At 36.0% G+C, this 25,360-nt stretch overlaps 1 protein-coding gene across 1 annotated transcript; it reads left to right on the top strand.

Moving 5' to 3' along the window:
• The first annotated feature begins 506 nt into the window (after positions 1 to 506).
• LOC127859527 (D-ribitol-5-phosphate cytidylyltransferase-like) lies at positions 507 to 24,364 on the top strand. Its single transcript, XM_052397039.1, has 13 exons — positions 507 to 730; positions 1,010 to 1,179; positions 1,862 to 2,019; positions 2,387 to 2,487; positions 3,080 to 3,229; positions 7,147 to 7,251; positions 9,925 to 9,970; positions 10,613 to 10,719; positions 11,818 to 12,078; positions 12,890 to 13,508; positions 13,654 to 14,141; positions 14,272 to 14,469; positions 14,928 to 24,364. Exons 2-10 carry the CDS (start codon positions 1,040 to 1,042, stop codon positions 12,980 to 12,982), a joined length of 1,161 nt encoding a protein of 386 aa, XP_052252999.1. The 5' UTR covers positions 507 to 730; positions 1,010 to 1,039; the 3' UTR covers positions 12,983 to 13,508; positions 13,654 to 14,141; positions 14,272 to 14,469; positions 14,928 to 24,364.
• Positions 24,365 to 25,360: the final 996 nt, after the last annotated feature.

Below are 25,360 nucleotides of genomic sequence, written 5' to 3'. Positions count from 1 at the left end.
ATTTGTCTTTTAAGTATAATTATCCTTGCCTATTTTGTGTAATTGTAACATATTTTATCAATATATTACAATTAAACACATATAACAAATCGTATAATCTTGCTTCAAGGGTTACTTTTTTTCTTTTTTCAATTGTATTCTTGTTTTTTTTACTGGAAATTTTAAGATCAAATGTTTACATTTATAAATATACGGCATTTAATGACAAACTTCATGACATGCCAAAATCTGTGAAAAGGCCCCTTCAAATCTTACTCAGTCTCACCCTCAGGTGTGCTTCAACGCATAACCGGCTACAAGTTTCAAATTTGTGTTTTCGAAGAGGGATGCATAGTCTTTATAAATTTGCTAGGACTCTAGAAATAAAACGATCAATAATTTTAACATCTTAATAGGTATAGTATCTGTATTTCTGGACGTATATAAGACGCAAACACTTACGTACCATGCGTGTTTTATTGAAACCGATTGACGTATGGCGGGAATCTGCACGCGCTTAGATTTGGAAAGACTCTGTAGTCATCGCAGCAAATCGTAAACGTTATTTCGCTTGCAAAAAAGTATTTTTAATAAATGTAAACCTCAAAAGCGTATTTGAAAAGCATCATTAAAAGAACAATGCATACATGAATTTAACTTTAAAAATAGTGTGATTGGGTATTCAAACTTATTGAAGTAATTTATGCAATACATTTTCGCGAGTTATAGTAGGCTACACACTACTAAACATGTAAGTACAGTCACTTTTAATATTTGAAAACAATATTGCACAATTAATTAAGTATTTATAGAATATTTAGTACTTAAACAATATGAACTTTAAATACAGATGACTGTTAAAATAAAAAAAATTCCAGCACTTTTGAATTTTATTTTACTATTAAGTAAGTTTATTTTCATTTCATTATGAATCAATTTACAAAATCAGGGACCTGTTTGTATAGGTCCCTGAAAAAATGTACAGAAAATAAATCAAAACCGTATTTAAGATAATCAAATTTCTTACTAGTGACTGAAATCCAGACAGTTTTCCATCAAGATGTCATCAGCAGAGCTTGCTGTCGGTGTTGTGTTGCCGGCAAGTGGTACAGGGGACAGGTTTAGCTGTCAGACTCCGAAGCAGTTTGCCTGCCTGCTGGACAAACCCATATTTTTTCACACAGTGATGGCATTTTACAGGTAAAAAGCATTTTGTTAGTTTTTTTTCATGGCTACATCTCTGCCATTATCAAATCAGCTTTTAAGAAAATTTTGCTTCCGCTAAAGAAATTTCAAAACAGCTACGAGTTTTTCTTCATCACCCTTAAAATATAAACAAGAAATATCTTTTTAAAAAGATAAATAGGCGTCGATTGGGGTTGACTTTGTGAAAGATAATGAGATCAAAGAGAGTTATTGTCTTTCCGTGCGCAGTTCTTAGCTATTAGCTCTCAAGTAAGTTCTTGACATATAAATGTTTCCTATGTTATGTAAATTGTGTGCTTTGTTCTTTGTACAATTACATGTATATATATGCCAATAGTTATTTATATATGTATATGATTGTTGAAATAGATATAAATAAAAACAAAAGGAAATTGCTAAATATATTAAAACAAAACTGGGTTTCAATCCTTTATAACATTATATATGCATTGAGTATTCAAACATTTACACAAAATAGCACATGCTTAGATAAGGTACCTGTTAAAAGACTACTAGCATATTTTGAAAAGTTTTTATCGATCCTGCAAGTATAAACCACCTGTGAACAAAGACAACAAAAACCACATCCCTTAAGTAGTATTTGTTTGCAGGTTAGACTTTATATTTAAAATTATGTATTATAGATTAAATTATTTAATTAAAAATTATTTTCCAGGTTTGACTGGGTACAAAACATTGTCATAATAGTGAGTACAGAATACATTGACAGAGTGACAGCCATGGTTGACTGCTTCAAAGACAAGGTGAAAGTTGTGCTCGGTAGCAACACCCGACATAGATCTATCCGGGTGGGCGTTCAAGCATTATTGCATGGTAAATAAATTAGGGATGGAAAGGAATACTTATATGTTATTTTATTATTTGTTTTTCATTATTCAAATATATTCAAACATTAGTTTGTAAACTGTAGATTCTAATGTTCAAAAAAAGGTTCAGCAAGTTCCAAGGTATTGTTCCTGATTACCACAGATATCACTATGTTACATGCATCTTTGAAAAAGGAGTTAGAGATGACACTTTAATAAAGCACATGCATTAAACAAATGAAAGTTTTCCCAGAACCAAGGTTAATGTATAACTCTTTATGGTCAATTTTGAAAATGGTAGCTCTGAGTTCTATATTTTATTCCGTGGTTCCGTGCCTTGTGCAGTAACACCATAAATTTTATCTTTACTTAAGTCCAGCCTGTACCAGATGTCGTGGTCATTCACGATGTAGTGAGACCATTTTTTGATGAAGAAGTTGTCAAGACCATCGTTAAAAATGCATTTGTTCATGGGGTAAGTCCATTTGTTCATGTTGTATGTCCCTGGGGTAGGTCTATTTGTTCATGGGGTTAGTTCATTTGGTCATGGGCTTAGTCCATTTTATCATGAGGTACATCCATTTGTTCATTTGTTAAGTCCATTTGATGATGGGGTACATCATTTTTTTCATGGGATAGATCCATTTGTTCAGAAATACAGCAGTGAATGAAAATCATATACCTATGATGCTAGAAAATGAAAGTTGTATTTGTTTTCAAGCTTTGTTATTTAAAACCTTTTAAATATTTATGTGTTTCATATTTTTAAGTATAAGTAAATTTATAAGTTTTAACTGCTTTGGTAAAAAAAACTCATGCCATGTCATTCAGATGCAGTTTGTAATAAAACGTGCAACTTAAAATGCTTTTTATGTAGTTTGTTTTCTAAAAAAAAATGGCTGAGAAGATACTCTTTCAACGAAAAATATCATTAAAGTAGAAAGTTTTGTCCCTGATTAGCCTGTGTTGACTGAAGAGGCTAATCTCGAACAACACTTTACGCACATACATTTAACCCCTTTTCTCAGAGCGGCGCTAATAACTTAATAATCTTCTGTGGTTGCTAGGCAGCAGGTGTGACACGCCCTCTGGTTTCCACAGTAATACAAGGTGACGAAAACGACATGCTGACGGCATCCCTTGACAGGAACCTGTACCGTGCCAGTGAGATGCCACAAGCATTCAAGTATGGGGTTATCAAGGAGGCCTATGAAAAAGTCAGTGTTATACAAATTTTAGTCTAATATAGTTAAAACTTATTTATTTGAGCTTGATTGCATTGAAAGCCCCAGGCTTATTTAAATGCTATCGAGTACTTTTCCTGGGCCTAGAACCAGTACTTGGTGTCTTTGGGAGAGATCTTAAGAACCATTCCACAGTGGGGATGAAATCTGTGACCCATGGTTGATAGGCCGACACCTAATCCATTACACCATGGCAACCTCTATACATTTTTATGACCCCCTTCGAAGAAGAGGGGGTATATTGTTTTGCACATGTCGGTCCGTATGTCCGTCCACCAGATGGTTTTCGGATGATAACTCAAGAACACTTAGGCCTAGGATCATGAAACTTCATAGGTACATTGATCATAACTCGCAGATGACCCCTATTAATTTTGAGGTCACTAGGTCAAAGGTCAAGGTAATGGTGACCCGAAATAGTAAAACGGTTTTCGGATGATAACTCAAGAACGCATACGCCTAGGATCATGAAACTTCATAGGTAGATTGATCATGACTGGCAGATGACCCCTATTGATTAAGAGGTCACTAGGTCAAAGGTCACGGTAACCCGAAATAGTAAAATGGTTTTCAGATGATAACTCAAGAACCCATACGCCTAAGATCATGAAACTTCATAGGTAGATTGATCACAACTTGCAGATGACCCCTATTGATTTTGAGGTGACTAGGTCAAAGGTCAAGGTTACAGTGACCCGAAAAAGTAAAATGGTTTTCGGATGATAACTCAAGAACGCATACGCCTAGGATCATGAAACTTCATAGGTAGATTGATCAAGACTCGCAGATGACCCCTATTGATTTTGAGGTCACTAGGTCAAAGGTCAAAGTCACAGTGACCCAAAATTGTAAAATGGTTTTCGGATGATAACTCAAGAACGCATACGCATAGGATCATGAAACTTCATAGGTAGATTGAACATGACTTGCAGATGACCTTTATTGATTTTGAGGTCACTAGGTCAAAGGTCAAGGTCACGGTGACCCGAAATAGGAAAACATTTTTTGGATGATAACTCAAGAACACATATGCCTAGGATCATGAGACTTCATAGGTATATTGATCATGACTCGCAGATGACCCCTATTGATTTTGAGGTCACTAGGTCAAAGGTCAAGGTCATGGTGACTTGAAATAGTAAAATGGTTTCCGAATGATAACTCAAGAACGCTTACGCCTTGGATCATAAAACTTAATACGTACATTGATCATGACTGGCAAATTACCCATATTGATTTTCAGGTCACTATGTCAAAGGGCAAGGTCACAGTGACCTGAAACCGTAAAATTGTTTCCGGATGATAACTCAAGAACACTTATGCCTTGGATCATGAAACTTCATAGATACATTGATCATGACTCGCAGATGACCCCTAATGATTTTCAGGTCACTAGGTCAGAGGTCAAGGTCACAGTGACCCGAAACAGTAAAATGGTTTCTCGATGATAACTCAAGAACGCTTATGCCTAGGATCATGAAACTTCATAGGTACATTGACTATGACTTGCAGATGACCCCTATTGACTTTCAGGTCACTGGGTCAAAGGTCAAGGTCACAGTGACAAAAAATGTATTCACACAATGGCTACCACTACAACGGACAGCCCATATGGGGGGCATGCATCTTTTACAAACAGCCCTTGTAAAAGGCTAAGTATCATTCTTAATTTTTTGAGCACAACTCCGATGATGAGATTTGAGTTTCCTCTTAGCTATTGAGCATTGAGAATGTCAGTCTGCGTATAAATAAATCTCAGCTATAATGATATCCACATAGTCATCATCTATCTGAGGATTGAGTCAGAAGCAAAAAAACAACACACTTGTGTGAACACCAAATTTAGCATGATCAGTGTTAGACACTAACAGGAGTCCGAGACTCCTTAAAATGAGACTCATACTTCTTGTTTTTGCATCAAGGGAGCCGTCAGACTCTTGTAAGATCATCTTTGAATAAGATATTAAAAAAATCAGCTGATTTCCTTATTTGTTTCGCAAGATAAGAATGTCCGAACTTTTGCGGATCCAAAAAATCTGCCACAAATCATTCTGCTTGAACACATGGACATAAACAAAAGATTCTGAAATTATTTATTTTGGTTCCCTGTCACTGTCCGTGCTTGTAGTACTAGGGGAACATGCAAAGTATGAAATGATTTTGGCCTTTTTTTTTTAACTGATATTTTTGCTGTAGTAAACTAGCATCTCCAAACAGTTTTCTCATTACTATTTAAATCATCACAATGCCAAAATTTGTTTACACAGTGTACATTTTATGGCCCCAAGGTACTGTGAATCATTTGAGCATGAATGACCCGTGTCACTATCAATTTATGATTTCAGTGGTTTATTACAGTTTGTAGGCTTTGCCATACCAACCACACTAATCAGTTCCTACCATTTACCGTGTACTCCTCCACAATAAAATCATGGCAAGTTACTGAAGAGACTGATGATGGAAACAGGGTGTTTTTCTTGTGGAAATGGTGCTTTGCATGCAAAATATTGTCTGAACATGTTTTTATGGTGTAAAAACCCAATGATGAAATAAATATAAAATTAAAATTATATTGTGTTTTACAATTTCCAATTTCTTGGAAATAATAGAATATAAAGAATATATTTAAAGCAATGAGAAGTATAGGGTTGTTCCACCCTTACGATGTGATTTGTTAATTATGACACTAACAAAACAGAAGGCTCAGAGAATATTTTTTAACCCTTATGTCGAGGTTGAACAAGCAATCATAACACATAAACGAAAATAGTATATATTGAAATCTTGCAATGATTAAGTAAATTATTTGCTTAAATATTACTGGAGTGGAATGTGTTGAATATTTTGCAATGTGATATAATAAATTTGAACAGCAGTCAGTTACAACTTCGATCTGAATACTAATATACACTATAATTTTAACATTTCATGGATTGACCTATGTTATTAGCCAAAAATATGATATAAAAAGTGTTTTTATTGTTGGACTCCTAAATTTCAAAAGTTCGGAGTCCTTGGACTCCTTACTCAGATTAGTTAGTGTCCAACACTGATGATGATCAAAATCATCTTACAAATTGAGAAAAAAATCAATGGCTAGTCAGAATAATTACACTTAAGTATGTTTGTTGTACTAAGCCCAGGATGAACACTCAATTTTTTGAGAAAACAGATGGTCGCCAAGGCGAAGTGGATATGGTGACTCTTAGCGACTGGGAGGTCATGGGTTCGATCTCCACTGTGGGAGCCTTCCCCCATAGACTATAAGTACTAGTTCTATTCCCAGGAAACAGACTCGAGAGTGTTTCAAATAAGCCTTAGGCTTTTGATGCAATCAAGCTAAAATAAATAGGTTTAAATTAAATTGTTGCCATGGTTTTCAAATTGATGTGTATGAATGTCGAACATATGCCTTCCCAGATAATGCTACCCAGTCAAATTGTTAATCTAGGTGGGCATTATATAAATATATAGGCAGTTTAGGGGTATTGCACCCCAAGGAGAGTATTTTCAATAGAAGGCAGAGGTGGTCATTATTCATTACAAAGCAATATTCATTATACCCAGAAATATGTCAATGATAATTTTTTTATTGCACAGAGGGCCAGTATCCAGGGAGGTTTATGTTAACATGGGCAAATGTGGCGAACTTCAGGTGGCATTTGTCTGGGTTGGATTTTTGTTCACAAAGCTATTTGTAAGGGATGTAATGGATGAAATGTTTTGACTTATATTTGTTTTTTATGATTATTAACTTTCTTTATCTAAAATACTTGAATAACTTAGGCTGTCTTTTAAAAAAACTTCCAATAACTTAATATTTGTTAATGAGCAAACCATATACAATGTGTAAATCTATCTGTCAGTTCTCATTTGACTGTTATCCCCAGGCTGATGAGAATGACCTCGACTTTGGTACAGAGTGTCTATTCCTGGCCCTCAAACACTGCCAAACCCCGGCAAAATTGATTCCTGGACCGGACAGTCTATGGAAGGTATGATTGTTGGTTGCTATGGTGATAATATCCAATCTGATGAAAATCATCACTGGTACGACACTTTTCTCAGAATGAGGCTCATTTTTACTTATCACATTTGCACTTAAATACTATAGAGGATATTTGTTGGATTCGGTTGATTATCAGTTTTAATTCACTGATATTTCACTATAAACCACCGGAAAGCATAAAATAAATTTCTTTTCATATTCTCATTTTCACACAAATACAATTACTTGTCATTGTATCTTTACAAAAAGTCTGCACAATGGATGGATGATAATTCTTGTCCATAAGTTTCAAGTACATTAAATTCTTCAGTCTCCTGTGCCACTGTGTTCAATTGTTTATATTTAGTTAATGACTGTCCATGTCTTTAAAGGGACCTTTTCACTTTTTAGCTCACCTGAGCACAACGTGCTCATGGTGAGCTTTTGTGATCGCCTTATGTCCGTTGTGTGTCGTCCGTCGTGCGTTGTCAACATTTTGCCTTGTGAACACTCTAGAGGCCACATTTATTGTCTGATCTTCATGAAATTCGATCAGAACATTTGTCCCATTGATACCTCGACTGAGTTCGAAACTGGGTCATGCTGGGTCAAAAACTAGGTCACTAGGTCAAAAAAAAGAAAAACCATGTAAACACTGTAGAAGTCACATTTGATGCCCAATCTTCATGTTACTTTGTCAAAATGTTTGTCTAAATGATATGTTGGTTGTAAAAAAAAATGGTTCCGTTCAGTTGAAAAACATGGCCGCCAGGGGGGGCGGGGCAGTATTCCTTATATGGCTATAGAGAAACCTTGTGAACACTCTAGAAGTCACAATTTTTGCCCAATCATCATGAAACTTGGTCAAAACATTGGTTTCATCGATATCTCGAAGGAGTTCGAAGATGGTCTAGATCGGTGAAAAACATGGCCGCCAGGGGGCGGGGCAGTTTTCCTTTTATGGCTATAGTAAAATCTTGTTAACACTCTAGAAGCCACATTTATTGTCCAATCTTCATGAAATTTTATCAGAAGATTGGTCTCAATGATATCTTAGATGAGTTGGAATATGGTTACGTTTGCTTGAAAAACATGGCTGCCAAGGGGCTGGGCATTTTTCCTTATATGGCTATATATGGCTATAGTAAAATCTTGTTAACACTCTAGAGTCCACATTTATTGTCCGATCTTCATGAAACTTGGTCAGAAGATTCATCCCAATTATATCTTGGACAAGATAAAAAATGATGCCCGTTGGTTGAAAAACATGGCCACCAGGGGGCGGGGCATTTTTCCTCATATGGCTATAGTAAAACCTTGTTAACACTCTAGAGGCCACATTTATTTTCCAATCTTCATGAAACTTGGTCAGAAAATTTGTCCTAATGATATCTTGGATGAGTTCGAAAATGGTTTCAGTTGCTTAAAAAACATGGCAACCAGGGGGCGGGGCATTTTTCCTAATATGGCTATATATCATGCTTTTATAAAACCTTGTTAACACTCTAGAGGCCACATTTATTGTCCGATCATCATGAAACTTGGTCAGATGATTTGTCCCAGTGATGTCTTGGATCATTTTGAAAATGGTTCCGGTTGGTGGAAAAACATGGCCGCCAAGGGGGCGTGGCATTTTTCCTTATATAGCTTTAGTTGAACCTTGATAACACTCTTGAAGCCGTATTTATTGTACGTTCATCATGAAACTTTGTCAGAAGATTTGTCCCAATGATATTTTGGACAAGTTCGAAAGTGGTTCCAGTTGCTTGAAAAACATGGCCACCAGTGGGCTGGGCATTTTTCCTTATATGGACTTATGAATCTTCATGAAACTTTGTCAGTATATTTGTTTAAATGATTTATCTTGGATGTGAATGACAATGGTTCTGGTCTGTTGAAAAAGGTGGCTGGCAGGGTGTTTACTAGTCATGATAAGAACATTTTGTTCTAATGACATCTTGGGCTGCACAGAACAGGTCAGTTCCTTTGAATCTCAGGTGAGGGACTTTGGGTCTTTCAGGCCCTCTTGTTTGGTAAATTGACACAATTGTAAATGAATTGTTTCAGATTTGTAAATTTTTGTTGTAGCTATGATATTTGCAAGGAAACAATACTACTGAACATTTACCATGCTCTAAAATAGCCATTATATGCTTTTTTTGTAAAAACCTGAAAATTATAAAGGTTTACAAACGTGAAGCGATTGAATAATAATGAGAGTTCTGTTTTTATCGTTATATTTTGTGACACTATGAGGATTGCTTATGTCAAGTATAAAATGCATCTCTCGCTGTGTTACCACAGTTGGCGGAGTGGTTAAAGTGCTCGACTTATACTCCAAGGGTCAGTGGTTTGAGCCCAGTTGAGGATTACTTTTGTTCCTTCTTTATAATTAAATTTTCTTCTTGTTTTTTTACTGAAGTTATGTAGTTCCAATGCTTACATTTATCAATTTAAAACATTTTATGACAAACTTTAATACATGCAAAAATCTATGAATAGGTCCCTTTAAAAAGAATGAATGAGAGTCCTTGTCTTTAATAATGCAATGAGAAAGACTTACTGTTAACATTTCTGAATCTATGATTCCTGTTGTCATATTTTTAAATCAGAAAAATCATGGCAATAATCGGATATGATTTTTGAATTTTTAAATAAGAAAAACTTCTGTATGTTGCAGATTACATACAAAAAAGATCTCTACGCAGCTGAAGGCATTATGAAAGGTGAATAAAAAATATATGAGCTGTGCTATGTGAAAAAAGGGTTTAATGCATGTTTGTAGAGTGTCGTCCCAAATAAGCCTGTGCAGTCTGCACAGACTAATCAGGGATGACACTTTCTGCCTTAACTGGATTTTTGTTAAGAAGAGACTTTTTGTAAATGGAAAAATACCATAAAAGCGAAAACTGTCATCCCTGATAAGCCTGTGTGCTGTGCACAGGCTAATCTGGGACAACACTTTATGCAAATGCATTAAACGCCCTTTTCACAGAGCTCAGCTCATATATTGATGATATTTATGAGGCGTAATTCCTGTGTGTCTGTTTCTGGTTGTTTATAATCATAATTTTAATTGTACAATATATTTGTATTAAAGTATTGATAATGGTCTCCAAGCTTACTTTAGATTTTCGAAGAAAAAAAATTGAGATTTTACATAATCGAATTTGTAATGATCATAACCATGTTTTGTGTGTGTGTTTTTTATCATTCTTGCTTCCAATATTACCAGATTAAACCTACAAACCAAGTACATTGATTAAAACGTATTTTAATGTTTTTAATATTTGAGAAATAGTTTTTAAAAAATCATTAATTTTGCATAGAAAGTTCTCCTGCTGTATGTGTTGTTTTTTTCTATTCAGAGACGGGTATTTGCGTGTGCATTCAGTCAGTAACAGGCAGTGCCAGTGAAATTGTCCTGCAGTGTTTGGAACATCATATCTCAGAAAAAGGCCTCTCCTGCAAACGGGTATGCAGTAACCACATTTAAGTGTATGATATGAAAGAATAAAACCAAGGGCCATAACTTGTGAAATCTATCAACTGCCATAAACCAAGGGCCATAAGTCGTGAAATCTATCCACTCCCATAAACCAAAGGCCTTACTCGTAAAATCTATCCACTGTCATAAACCAAGGGCCATAAGTCATGAAATCTTTCCACTACTATGAACCAAGGGATATAAGTCGTGAATTATATCCACTACTATAAACCAAGGGCCATAAGTCATGAAATCTATCCACTACCATAAACCAAGTGCCATAAGTCGTGAAAGCTATCCTCTGTCATAAATCAACGGCCACAAGTTGTTGAATCTATCCACTGCCATAAACCAATGGCCATAAGTTGTGAAATCTATCCACTGCCATAAACCAATGCCATAAACCAACCATATGTAGATGATGACATGCCGTAGATTTTTGATACTGGTACAACATGTAAAGTGTGAATGTAGAGGAAGCAAACATTTTTCTACAGATAGCAATCTGAGACAATAATTGTTTTGTTGCATTATGTGTAACAAAGTATTACATCTGCCAGAAATAACAAAAGGAACATAAGATACTTTAATCAATCCCAGCTATCTGATGTAGAAGGGTATAAAGGTTTGCAATTTTTGTTGATCTCGTGACCAGTCATTGTGGTCTTTGTTTAAGCCTCAGAGGTCAAACAGTTTTAAACCAATCTTCACAAAATTCATGATAATGGTGTTGCTTCCAATATAACCAAATTTGTGATAGGAATTGCAAAGTTTGGGCTCTTTATTTTTCCAAAAATACTTCTTCAGTCGAGTTGTCTCCAGCTGTTTAACATTTGGTCACATGACGTTGCAACAAATCTATATTATTGTTTACTAAACAGGTATTCAACTGAAACTTAACACATGAATTAGTAATCTTTGTGCGTGATCGTTGATCAAGGCCCGTAACTCTCCCGCATCATCGAATCTTAACTAAAATGATACAAACCTGGAAGGTCCACTGTTTTTAAAACAAACTACCTGACATTGTCGCCAGTTTTATTCTTTAACCCAAATTATTAGTTTATCAACTGTTGTTTTACATAGGTCAGTGAGGTGTCATCGGATTTCAACACTTACGTGTTTGTGCACACAGAAAAATCTGACATTATGACAATGCTTGAAACCATGTCACAAGAGGTCTGCGACTGCCACAGAAGACACAAATATGAAATAGTCAAGCCATGTGTGATTCACGTGTATGCTGGAAATCTTTGTGATACCGAAACGGAGAGAGAATTTAGTGAAACCATCACAAAATTGTCTAAAGACCAGTGTAGCGTGCTTTGGTATGGAGCAGTTTGCCAGGTACACTTGAATGTGTGTTATTTGTTCTGTTGACTTGCATATGTTTGTATATCCCCGAATGTTTAAAGGGGTAAATAGCAGTGGGCTTTTAGGTTTGCTGTTCTGCTGGTTTTCATTGCTTTGACATGTAAACTTTAGAAATGCTTGACATATTTCAAATACATTAATCTTTGGTACTCACATTTCATACATCAAGACATAAATTTTGGTTATAAAACCCTAAATGTTGAAGTTGAAATGGAAAACCGGACTTTCAAGAAGATGAAATATGGTGTCGTTTTTAAACCACTGTCTAGACCAATGAAATTGTGTTTATTTTCCTCTACCGTAAAACCGAAAGGGACTTATGGTTTGCGCTCTGTGTGTCAGTCTGTCCGTCACACTTTTCTGGATCCTGCGAGTACTTATAAAAGTTCTTCATATTTTTTCAGGAAACATCAAACATGGATAGATGGCAATATGGACATTATTCACGTCATTTCATTTTGTTCCTACGTCAAGAATTCTTGTTGCTATGGCAACAAATATGTATAAAAAATATTCTGAAAATAATTTCACCTGTAGGGGACTTAAATTGCTTGGCAATAGTCTTTTTTATAGATCATATTATAAAGAAGGAAAATATTAAATTGATTTTGCACTAAAATTTAGTGCAATTTCATCTTTTCCTTCTTTATAATACGAGTTTAAAATGCAACAAATGAAAAACCTTTACATTCTTAATTATTTTATTTTCACTTTTCAATATTTTTTACCTGATTTTTTTTTAGTTTGATGTTTCAAAACATTTGGAAATATACTAATTTTACAGAGCACCTGTGGCAGGCTTGGGAAAATGGTGGCGAGTCTCTGTTGGACAAGAGAAGACAGTTTCTCAGGACAGACATTTGTACTTCATTCATGACGTCTACTAACAGTTGACCAATGTGTCATGGACAACAGAGGAAAAACTATATCAATAGTACCTTACCTGCTTTTGAAGATCACGTGTGAAATCGAAAGTTAAGAACATGGGTATTGTTTTCTTATGGATCTTGCAACACATTGAGCCTCTATCTGGAAAATCTGGGATTAATGCATGTTTGTGAAGTGTCGTCCCAGATAAGCCTGTGCATGCAGTCAGCACAGTTTGATCAGTGACAACTATGACTATTTTTATGCCCCCCTTCGAAGATGAGGGGGTATATTGTTTTGCACATGTCCGTCGGTCGGTCTGTCGGTCCACCAGATGGTTTCCGGATGATAACTCAAGAACGCTTAGGCCTAGGATCATGAAACCTTATAGGTACATTGATCATGACTGGCAGATGACCCTTATTGATTTTCAGGTCACTAGGTCAAAGGTCAAGGTCACAGTGACTGGAAATAGTAAAATGGTTTCCGGATGATAACTCAAGAATGCTTAGGCCTAGGATCATGAAACTTCATAGGTACATTGATCATGACTTGCAGATGACCCTTATTGATTTTCAGGTCACTAGGTCAAAGGTCAAGGTCACAGTGACTGGAAATAGTAAAATGGTTTCCGGATGATAACTAAAGAATGCTTAGGCCTAGGATCATGAAACTTCATAGGTACATTGATCATGACTGGCAGATGACCCTTACTGATTTTCAGGTCACTAGTTTTTTAAGTTTTCACAGTACAGAGGTATCCTCCTCCAGTTAATCCTAAAAAAAGTAATTCGGAAGATACAACAAAAATGGTTTCAATTATTGAACTAACATACAGTTACCAAAGGTATGGGGGCCTTGTAAGTATTAATCTATGAAAATTATGATACTTTGACTTTAAATTTGTTTAATGATGTTTATTGAGACAAGTCAATGGATGACAATCTATTCCAGCAACTAGATGGAAAAAAGTTTCAGAGGCTATCTGCAGCAAACCAGTAGGTGTTCAATTTAAATCAGTTTTTGTTCAGGCTCGTCGTTGGCAATCTTTTCTGGGATGAGATGGAACTAAATTCTGAGGCTGTCTTCAATCAACCAGTAGGTGTTCCATTGACCACTGGGTCTTACTGCTTGTCTAAGGTGTAAGGTAGAGTAAAAAGATATGTAAGGTAGAGTAAATAGATATGTAGGTAGAGTAAATAGATATGTAAATAAGAGTAATAGATATGCAAGGTAGAGTAAGTAGATATGTAAGGTAGAGTAAATAGATATGTAAGGTAGAGTAAATTGATATGTAAGGTAGAGTAAATAGATATGTAAGGTAGAGTAAATAGATATGTAAGGTAGAGTAAGTAGATATGTAAGGTAGATTGAGTAGATATGTAAGGTAGAGTAAATAGATATGTAAGGTAGAGTAAGTAGATATGTAAGGTAGAGTAAGTAGATATGTAAGGTAGACTATGTAGATATGTAAGGTAGAGTAAGTAGATATGTAAGGTAGAATAAGTAGCTATGTAAGGTAGAGTAAGTAGCTATATAAGGTAGTAAGTAGATATGTCCGGTAGAGTAAGTCGATATGTAAGGTAGAGTAAGTAGCTCTGTAAGTAGATTAAGTAGATATGTCCGGTAGAGTAAGTAGATATGTAAGGTAGACTAAGTCGATCTGTAAGGTAGCGTAAGTTGCTCTGTAAGGTCGCGTAAATCGCTCTGTCCGGTCGCGTAGTCGCTCTGTAAGGTCGCGTCCGTCGCTCTGTAAGGTCGAGTAAGTCGCTATGTCCGGTAGCGTCCGTCGCTCTGTCCGGTCGAGTCCCTCGCTCTGTAAGTTAGCGTCCGTCGCTCTGTAAGGTAGAGTCCGTAGCTCTGTCCGGTAGCCTCCGTCGCTCTGTAAGGTAGCGTCCGTTGCTCTGTCCGGTAGAGTCCGTCGCTCTATAAGGTAGAGTAAGTAGATATGTAAGGTAGAGTAAGTAGATATATAAGGTAGAGTAAGTAGATATGTAAGGTAGAGTTAGTGTTTTTTCCAGGCCGTTTTAGCGTGGCGAATCGCCATGCCCCTTTTTTGTAGCGCCACGCTGCCCCTTTCAAAGCCATTTAGCGCCACGCTGCCCTTTCCAAAGACCGCCGCCATGCCCTTTCATGAGTACCCGCTGTTTTCTGTCCATATTGATAACCTCTTGACTTAAGTTCTAAGCCGACTAGTATCAGATTATGGCCTCCGAGGCAGCGCATTTGTGAATAAGTCATGCGTGAATAACCCCATGTCAGTATCAATTGATATGTTATACCACTAATCGGTCGGTAATGTGTATTCCTCCACGATAAAATCATGGACTGTTACTTCGGAGACTTTTGATGAAAAGCTCGATGTTATCCTCGTGGCATTTCATACATAATTCAGTTATATCAAAACATATATTTTTCGGCGTAAGCTGCATAAGCCAGCTTGTCACCTTAGCCTGACCTTTGAAAGTGTCCAATAAAATTCCAATAAAATTTCCCGCGGCTAGGTACGAATGAATACACTTCATTTATTCCATTGGCTGATTTGAGTATACCACCAGAACATTGGAAACATATCCGCGTCTTTGTAACACTGTTTTACTGTATGAAACAATTTTATCTCGAATGAAAAGGCTTAATAGATAGAACAGTTTTACACTCAATTCTCGACATCAATACAGTTTGTGCGTACACCTTTTATTTTCAGAGTATTACCAGCGCAAGAGCGTTTATACTTAAAAGGCTATGTTCTCATATTTAGTACTTACTTCCTTATTCCTGTCAACATGTTAACATGTAAAAGTATAAAGAGCAATGGAAGCGAGGCCTCACTTTAAAGCATTGCATTTCAACCCGCGAGGTATATTGGGTCAATTCGCGGACATTCAGAGTTTATATACAGGTCATCACCGGAGTTGGCGGCCAGTAAAATAATCGTTATATAATAAAGACGCTATCCGTGAACTAGGTGACCTGGAATTTTCTTTAGACCACAAAATTTGTTAAATGAAGATATTCAGCAATATAATTATGGTATGTAAATAATAGATTCTTAATGTGTTTTCAACAATACAATGATAAATATTATTGTTGATAAATTTAACAATAATTATTCGTCCATATTGCCTAATGTACTAAAGTGATATTATGAGCATGTAACAGTTTATAGGTGTCTATCGCAACCGTTGATTATTTTTGATGTTTCTACTTCATATACACTTATATTAATTAATGCAGCATCATCATACTAAAACAATATACCAGAAAGAGAAAAATAATGCATTTGAATATCAACCGTACTTTCGTTTGACAACTGATCATGCGTTTACGAGTTGAACCTAAATTTAGTTTTAGTGCAGATTTGTTAATACGACACAAAGACACGAAATTGTTTTACGGATCATTTCAGCTTACAGGACTGGGTGGGTCACGTAAGAATATCGAATATAAAATATATTTTTATAAACAACTGGTAGCAAGGTGAGTTGCAGATAATTAATCAGTAACCACATTTTAACTAACTATTTTGACCTGTTAATTCTTTTCAGCTCAATTCAACAGTGCAAAATGCCCATAATATCACTTTAAGCATTAGCACGATGATAATTGATACTGTTAATAATCGAATCAAATAGCAATGCCCGACAAACCACTAAAACAGGTTTGTTCGAAGAACGCGCCTATAAATACGGATACTTCTCGTGTGGCCGGTTGACTCATATGTTTAAATTTCACTTCCATTCTTCTTTTGGTTTTCTGTTTTGTATCAATAGGTTTATGACCAGCAATATGTTATAATGTAAAATAAGCCGCGAAAACTCCCCGTAACATCCCGTACTGCGTGTGATGCAGCTAAGAACTGCACAGAAAAAGACATTCGCTATACTTGATCTCATTCATTAAACTATTTACGCCGTATATCTTTTTTAAAGATATTTCTTGTTACCCATAATTACATTTAAAAACACAAACAAATTAATTATTTATCGATATCGTCTTAAAGATAATTAATTATTGAATTAATTACTGAGACGTATACTAATTAAACAAAGTGAGAATCGCGTATTAGGCGGACGTATTAGACGATTTTACGTTGCTATGCGCACCTGTCGCTTACATCATTTGACATTTTGACAACATGGCGGACATACAGAATTAAATTGTGACTCGGCAAACATGGCAAATAACGTCGTAAACGATCGAATTAACGATGGAGATTATACATTCAGAAGGAATTTCTGTGATAATCAACGATGCATAAACATGTTTTGATAGCAACAACATACTTATTTGTAATCTACTCAGATTACATGGGCCCACATGGGCCACGCCCACCTAAAATTGCCTTTTACTATAATTTCTTCATTTCTACACCGATTCACTTCAAATTGATACTGAACCTCTCTTATGACAATACAGTTAATCTCAACTATGCATGGCCCCATTACCAACCCTGGGGCGCCCCGCCCACATAGGCCACGCCCACCCAAAATTGCCTTTTACTATAATTTCTTCATTTCTACACCGATTCACTTCAAATTGATACTGAACCTCTTTTATGACAATACAGTCAATCTCAACTATACATGGCCTCATATCCAACCCTGGGTCGTCCTGGCCACTTAGGCCACGCCCACCCAAAATTGCCTTTTACTATAATTTCTTCATTTCTACACCGATTTACTTCAAAGTGATACTGAACATCTCTTATGACAATACGGTCAATCTCAACTATGTATAGCCCCATTACCAACCCTGGGGCGCCCCGCCCATAATAGGCCACACCCACCCAAAATTGTCTTTCTCCCCACGCTTTTTGAAATGCGTGGGGATATTGTGGTTATCTCCGTCTGTCCGTCCGTCCTGGCCACTATCTCGTCCTACACTATTAGCACTAGAACCTTGAAACTTACACACATGGCAGCTGTGAGCATAAGAGCGACCCTGCACTTTTTGGAATTTTGATCTTACCCATCAGGGGTGGCGAAATCTCAAAAAACTATACTGGTCCACGGACAACAATTTATGAAATTTAACTTGTCCGTTGCTGAACTACTGTTGCCGTTAAATTATAAACGCATTTATTGTTATACCTACACATGTACCATTCTAATCAGATAAAATAGTGGCCAGTTTCTTAGAAAACTGATGATGGCAACGGTGTAATCCTCGTGGAAATTGTGCATTTCATGCGTAATATTGTCAAAACATTTTTTCATCACGTTAAGCGTTTTAACAAAGACTCGTTGAATTAATTACACACAACTGTAAACGTTTTGTTTTATTCTCAAATGAGCATAAGTAAATGTGTAATCCGACAAACACTTCTGAATATAATGACAGCCATTTCCATATGCAACGGAACTATCCGGCAATGCTCGAATTTGTATGAAATAACATGAGAAAAAAATGATGCTAGAATTTAGCCAACATTTGGTATGGGAAGGTATAAAACCCGGAAATGTCCGGAAAACCCTGAATTCGTTTAGGTAAAACCCAGAAAAGGTAAAAATGGTTATAAATGCATTATTATATGTATTATAATGGTACTGTTGGAAAGAAGAGCCTCCAAAGCTTCTAACGATGTAAACATATTGTATGGCAGGGTCGGGGTCGGTCTGTAAATTGCGGTCAAAGTCCGTCTACTTTTAGTGTTTTTTTTTCGCACACAAAAAATGCCTAATGGAAAACCCGGAAAAGGTAAAAGTGATTTAGAGTAAACAGTTTTATTTATTCGATATTAATTATAATGGTACCTTTGTAAAGAGGATCCTGATAAGTGCCTACGAATGATTTTGATATATATCTTATATTGAGGGTAAATAGTATATATGATGGCATTTGTTGTCGTGAGAGCAATAAGGAAAAGACAGCGGGAGGTTTGACTATTTTCCCTCATGATCTTATTTCTGGAGTTAACTTATTATTTTATTAAAAACATGCGACGTTGTTTTTGTTTCATTTCATTGTGCCTTAGAAAGTTACAGTTATGTTGCTCTGGTGAACATACAACCATTGCGTAGCTGAATAGTTTAATCAAATTAAGCGTATTCTCTTTTATTGTAGTTTGATTGAAATTGTCATGCAATTAGCTTAATTAGTGTTTTGCTTTTGAAGTTTTGTTTTTCTTTTGGCAAAGTGTAATGTTTCGGCGCCCTTAAACCGGGTCTAAACCTCAGGCTATCCGTTGCTTTGCATTGGCCATGTTAATGCGGTGACCCCAGTGTGTGTCGTGTTTTTTGTCATGTGTCTAATTAAATTGCAATTGGCCACATGCCTCAAATGACCGGCCTTGTTTTGACGATACAATAATTTCCTGCAGATGCAACTTGATATTAACGTTATTTATAATTGATATTGGACTCGAATCTGTTAGTTCATCCATAATACACAATTATTAAACAGCGTACATTCATCAACATAATTCGCTAAACGTGATATGAAGCGATGTATCTTATTAGAATTTTCAAAACCCTATTGTGAGTGTTTCCAAAATAATCGTACATTATGATAGTATGACGACATTTTGTACAATCGTGACAGACGCGTTAACCAATTATATTTGCGTAAATTTCTTGTATTGCCCTCTTTTTGTTATTATTGATGAAAACACGAAGCTTCATATCACGTTCGGTTATCTCTAGCGCCACCTCTGTTTGGAGTTGTATTATTTATTGAGTCAACTATACTTCCAAGATGGTACTTGTAACCGAAAGTAAAAATGAAGATAAGTATGTTTATATGTCTTCGACGATATCACAAGTCCCCTAAATGTAACATGTGGAAAACAGCAATTAAGATTAAAGAAACCTCAGCTAATGTAGGTTACGTCATGCACAACACGTGTAAAACATTGCCCAATTACCGGGGTCTTTGTGCCGATGTCGTTTGAACCGATAACGAACACAACAACCTGTAATGATGGTTTAATGTACAATGAACATGATTTGATGTGAATAAAAGATAATATATCCCTTTTCCGTATATACAAGAGAAATTGAGAAAAATAAGTTTCAGTCTCGTGAAAATGTGACATTTTATGTCGTGGGGACAAAGCAGGATGAAGATCCTTATCGCGCATGCATACCACCGCTTTAGTTTTACATGAAATTGGTGGGGTTATCAAAGGGGAGGGGCGGAGACGGGCACAAATCTTGACCAAAGCGTGACCAAACGATCGTTATATGGGCATTCATAACGTTGAATATAAGTGACACGAGTGTGGTGCTTTATACAAATTTCGGTTTGGGGGGCTCATAAAATGTATTTGAAAATCTTAACAAGTATTATCAAAGTACAGAATCCGGATAGTGCCATTAATAATCTCGTCCTCCTTTCATTACGGGCGATAGAACAAGTAATATCAAGAAACATGATGGTTATAATGACGTTTCTATGGTGCTTTTTTTCAATAACAAATATGTGTCACTATGAGTTGTGTATTGGCTGCAGCGAATCTACCGTGTATCTCATTTCTGGAGAAGACCCTATCAGCAGCTAGGCCAGTGTTGACCAATTCACAATGAATTAACTAATAAGGATCTTGTGTATTCATTTTTGATACAGTGTATTCATGGCTCAAATCTCATTATTACTGGTATGACACACCGTAAATTGTACGACTAAACAATGCAAATGAAAATAAATCCAGAAACAGAAACTTAAGTGAAATGGCGAGTTGATACGGATTAAACTGTATATAGTTCAATATAAGTATTTACAAATATACACAATCGATCTTTAAAAAATAACAGAATTGAGTTTTACACTCAATTCTCGACATCAATACAGTTTGTGCGTACACCTTTTATTTTCAGAGTATTACCAGCGCAAGAGCGTTTATACTTAAAAGGCTATGTTCTCATATTTAGTACTTACTTCCTTATTCCTGTCAACATGTTAACATGTAAAAGTATAAAGAGCAATGGAAGCGAGGCCTCACTTTAAAGCATTGCATTTCAACCCGCGAGGTATATTGGGTCAATTCGCGGACATTCAGAGTTTATATACAGGTCATCACCGGAGTTGGCGGCCAGTAAAATAATCGTTATATAATAAAGACGCTATCCGTGAACTAGGTGACCTGGAATTTTCTTTAGACCACAAAATTTGTTAAATGAAGATATTCAGCAATATAATTATGGTATGTAAATAATAGATTCTTAATGTGTTTTCAACAATACAATGATAAATATTATTGTTGATAAATTTAACAATAATTATTCGTCCATATTGCCTAATGTACTAAAGTGATATTATGAGCATGTAACAGTTTATAGGTGTCTATCGCAACCGTTGATTATTTTTGATGTTTCTACTTCATATACACTTATATTAATTAATGCAGCATCATCATACTAAAACAATATACCAGAAAGAGAAAAATAATGCATTTGAATATCAACCGTACTTTCGTTTGACAACTGATCATGCGTTTACGAGTTGAACCTAAATTTAGTTTTAGTGCAGATTTGTTAATACGACACAAAGACACGAAATTGTTTTACGGATCATTTCAGCTTACAGGACTGGGTGGGTCACGTAAGAATATCGAATATAAAATATATTTTTATAAACAACTGGTAGCAAGGTGAGTTGCAGATAATTAATCAGTAACCACATTTTAACTAACTATTTTGACCTGTTAATTCTTTTCAGCTCAATTCAACAGTGCAAAATGCCCATAATATCACTTTAAGCATTAGCACGATGATAATTGATACTGTTAATAATCGAATCAAATAGCAATGCCCGACAAACCACTAAAACAGGTTTGTTCGAAGAACGCGCCTATAAATACGGATACTTCTCGTGTGGCCGGTTGACTCATATGTTTAAATTTCACTTCCATTCTTCTTTTGGTTTTCTGTTTTGTATCAATAGGTTTATGACCAGCAATATGTTATAATGTAAAATAAGCCGCGAAAACTCCCCGTAACATCCCGTACTGCGTGTGATGCAGCTAAGAACTGCACAGAAAAAGACATTCGCTATACTTGATCTCATTCATTAAACTATTTACGCCGTATATCTTTTTTAAAGATATTTCTTGTTACCCATAATTACATTTAAAAACACAAACAAATTAATTATTTATCGATATCGTCTTAAAGATAATTAATTATTGAATTAATTACTGAGACGTATACTAATTAAACAAAGTGAGAATCGCGTATTAGGCGGACGTATTAGACGATTTTACGTTGCTATGCGCACCTGTCGCTTACATCATTTGACATTTTGACAACATGGCGGACATACAGAATTAAATTGTGACTCGGCAAACATGGCAAATAACGTCGTAAACGATCGAATTAACGATGGAGATTATACATTCAGAAGGAATTTCTGTGATAATCAACGATGCATAAACATGTTTTGATAGCAACAACATACTTATTTGTAATCTACTCAGATTACATGGGCCCACATGGGCCACGCCCACCTAAAATTGCCTTTTACTATAATTTCTTCATTTCTACACCGATTCACTTCAAATTGATACTGAACCTCTCTTATGACAATACAGTTAATCTCAACTATGCATGGCCCCATTACCAACCCTGGGGCGCCCCGCCCACATAGGCCACGCCCACCCAAAATTGCCTTTTACTATAATTTCTTCATTTCTACACCGATTCACTTCAAATTGATACTGAACCTCTTTTATGACAATACAGTCAATCTCAACTATACATGGCCTCATATCCAACCCTGGGTCGTCCTGGCCACTTAGGCCACGCCCACCCAAAATTGCCTTTTACTATAATTTCTTCATTTCTACACCGATTTACTTCAAAGTGATACTGAACATCTCTTATGACAATACGGTCAATCTCAACTATGTATAGCCCCATTACCAACCCTGGGGCGCCCCGCCCATAATAGGCCACACCCACCCAAAATTGTCTTTCTCCCCACGCTTTTTGAAATGCGTGGGGATATTGTGGTTATCTCCGTCTGTCCGTCCGTCCTGGCCACTATCTCGTCCTACACTATTAGCACTAGAACCTTGAAACTTACACACATGGCAGCTGTGAGCATAAGAGCGACCCTGCACTTTTTGGAATTTTGATCTTACCCATCAGGGGTGGCGAAATCTCAAAAAACTATACTGGTCCACGGACAACAATTTATGAAATTTAACTTGTCCGTTGCTGAACTACTGTTGCCGTTAAATTATAAACGCATTTATTGTTATACCTACACATGTACCATTCTAATCAGATAAAATAGTGGCCAGTTTCTTAGAAAACTGATGATGGCAACGGTGTAATCCTCGTGGAAATTGTGCATTTCATGCGTAATATTGTCAAAACATTTTTTCATCACGTTAAGCGTTTTAACAAAGACTCGTTGAATTAATTACACACAACTGTAAACGTTTTGTTTTATTCTCAAATGAGCATAAGTAAATGTGTAATCCGACAAACACTTCTGAATATAATGACAGCCATTTCCATATGCAACGGAACTATCCGGCAATGCTCGAATTTGTATGAAATAACATGAGAAAAAAATGATGCTAGAATTTAGCCAACATTTGGTATGGGAAGGTATAAAACCCGGAAATGTCCGGAAAACCCTGAATTCGTTTAGGTAAAACCCAGAAAAGGTAAAAATGGTTATAAATGCATTATTATATGTATTATAATGGTACTGTTGGAAAGAAGAGCCTCCAAAGCTTCTAACGATGTAAACATATTGTATGGCAGGGTCGGGGTCGGTCTGTAAATTGCGGTCAAAGTCCGTCTACTTTTAGTGTTTTTTTTCGCACACAAAAAATGCCTAATGGAAAACCCGGAAAAGGTAAAAGTGATTTAGAGTAAACAGTTTTATTTATTCGATATTAATTATAATGGTACCTTTGTAAAGAGGATCCTGATAAGTGCCTACGAATGATTTTGATATATATCTTATATTGAGGGTAAATAGTATATATGATGGCATTTGTTGTCGTGAGAGCAATAAGGAAAAGACAGCGGGAGGTTTGACTATTTTCCCTCATGATCTTATTTCTGGAGTTAACTTATTATTTTATTAAAAACATGCGACGTTGTTTTTGTTTCATTTCATTGTGCCTTAGAAAGTTACAGTTATGTTGCTCTGGTGAACATACAACCATTGCGTAGCTGAATAGTTTAATCAAATTAAGCGTATTCTCTTTTATTGTAGTTTGATTGAAATTGTCATGCAATTAGCTTAATTAGTGTTTTGCTTTTGAAGTTTTGTTTTTCTTTTGGCAAAGTGTAATGTTTCGGCGCCCTTAAACCGGGTCTAAACCTCAGGCTATCCGTTGCTTTGCATTGGCCATGTTAATGCGGTGACCCCAGTGTGTGTCGTGTTTTTTGTCATGTGTCTAATTAAATTGCAATTGGCCACATGCCTCAAATGACCGGCCTTGTTTTGACGATACAATAATTTCCTGCAGATGCAACTTGATATTAACGTTATTTATAATTGATATTGGACTCGAATCTGTTAGTTCATCCATAATACACAATTATTAAACAGCGTACATTCATCAACATAATTCGCTAAACGTGATATGAAGCGATGTATCTTATTAGAATTTTCAAAACCCTATTGTGAGTGTTTCCAAAATAATCGTACATTATGATAGTATGACGACATTTTGTACAATCGTGACAGACGCGTTAACCAATTATATTTGCGTAAATTTCTTGTATTGCCCTCTTTTTGTTATTATTGATGAAAACACGAAGCTTCATATCACGTTCGGTTATCTCTAGCGCCACCTCTGTTTGGAGTTGTATTATTTATTGAGTCAACTATACTTCCAAGATGGTACTTGTAACCGAAAGTAAAAATGAAGATAAGTATGTTTATATGTCTTCGACGATATCACAAGTCCCCTAAATGTAACATGTGGAAAACAGCAATTAAGATTAAAGAAACCTCAGCTAATGTAGGTTACGTCATGCACAACACGTGTAAAACATTGCCCAATTACCGGGGTCTTTGTGCCGATGTCGTTTGAACCGATAACGAACACAACAACCTGTAATGATGGTTTAATGTACAATGAACATGATTTGATGTGAATAAAAGATAATATATCCCTTTTCCGTATATACAAGAGAAATTGAGAAAAATAAGTTTCAGTCTCGTGAAAATGTGACATTTTATGTCGTGGGGACAAAGCAGGATGAAGATCCTTATCGCGCATGCATACCACCGCTTTAGTTTTACATGAAATTGGTGGGGTTATCAAAGGGGAGGGGCGGAGACGGGCACAAATCTTGACCAAAGCGTGACCAAACGATCGTTATATGGGCATTCATAACGTTGAATATAAGTGACACGAGTGTGGTGCTTTATACAAATTTCGGTTTGGGGGGCTCATAAAATGTATTTGAAAATCTTAACA

Source organism: Dreissena polymorpha, chromosome 15, assembly GCF_020536995.1.
Source record: "Dreissena polymorpha isolate Duluth1 chromosome 15, UMN_Dpol_1.0, whole genome shotgun sequence".
Classification (NCBI taxonomy): domain Eukaryota; kingdom Metazoa; phylum Mollusca; class Bivalvia; order Myida; family Dreissenidae; genus Dreissena; species Dreissena polymorpha.
Note: the sequence above shows the minus strand (reverse complement) of the source record. Positions and strands in the feature narration are given on the sequence as shown.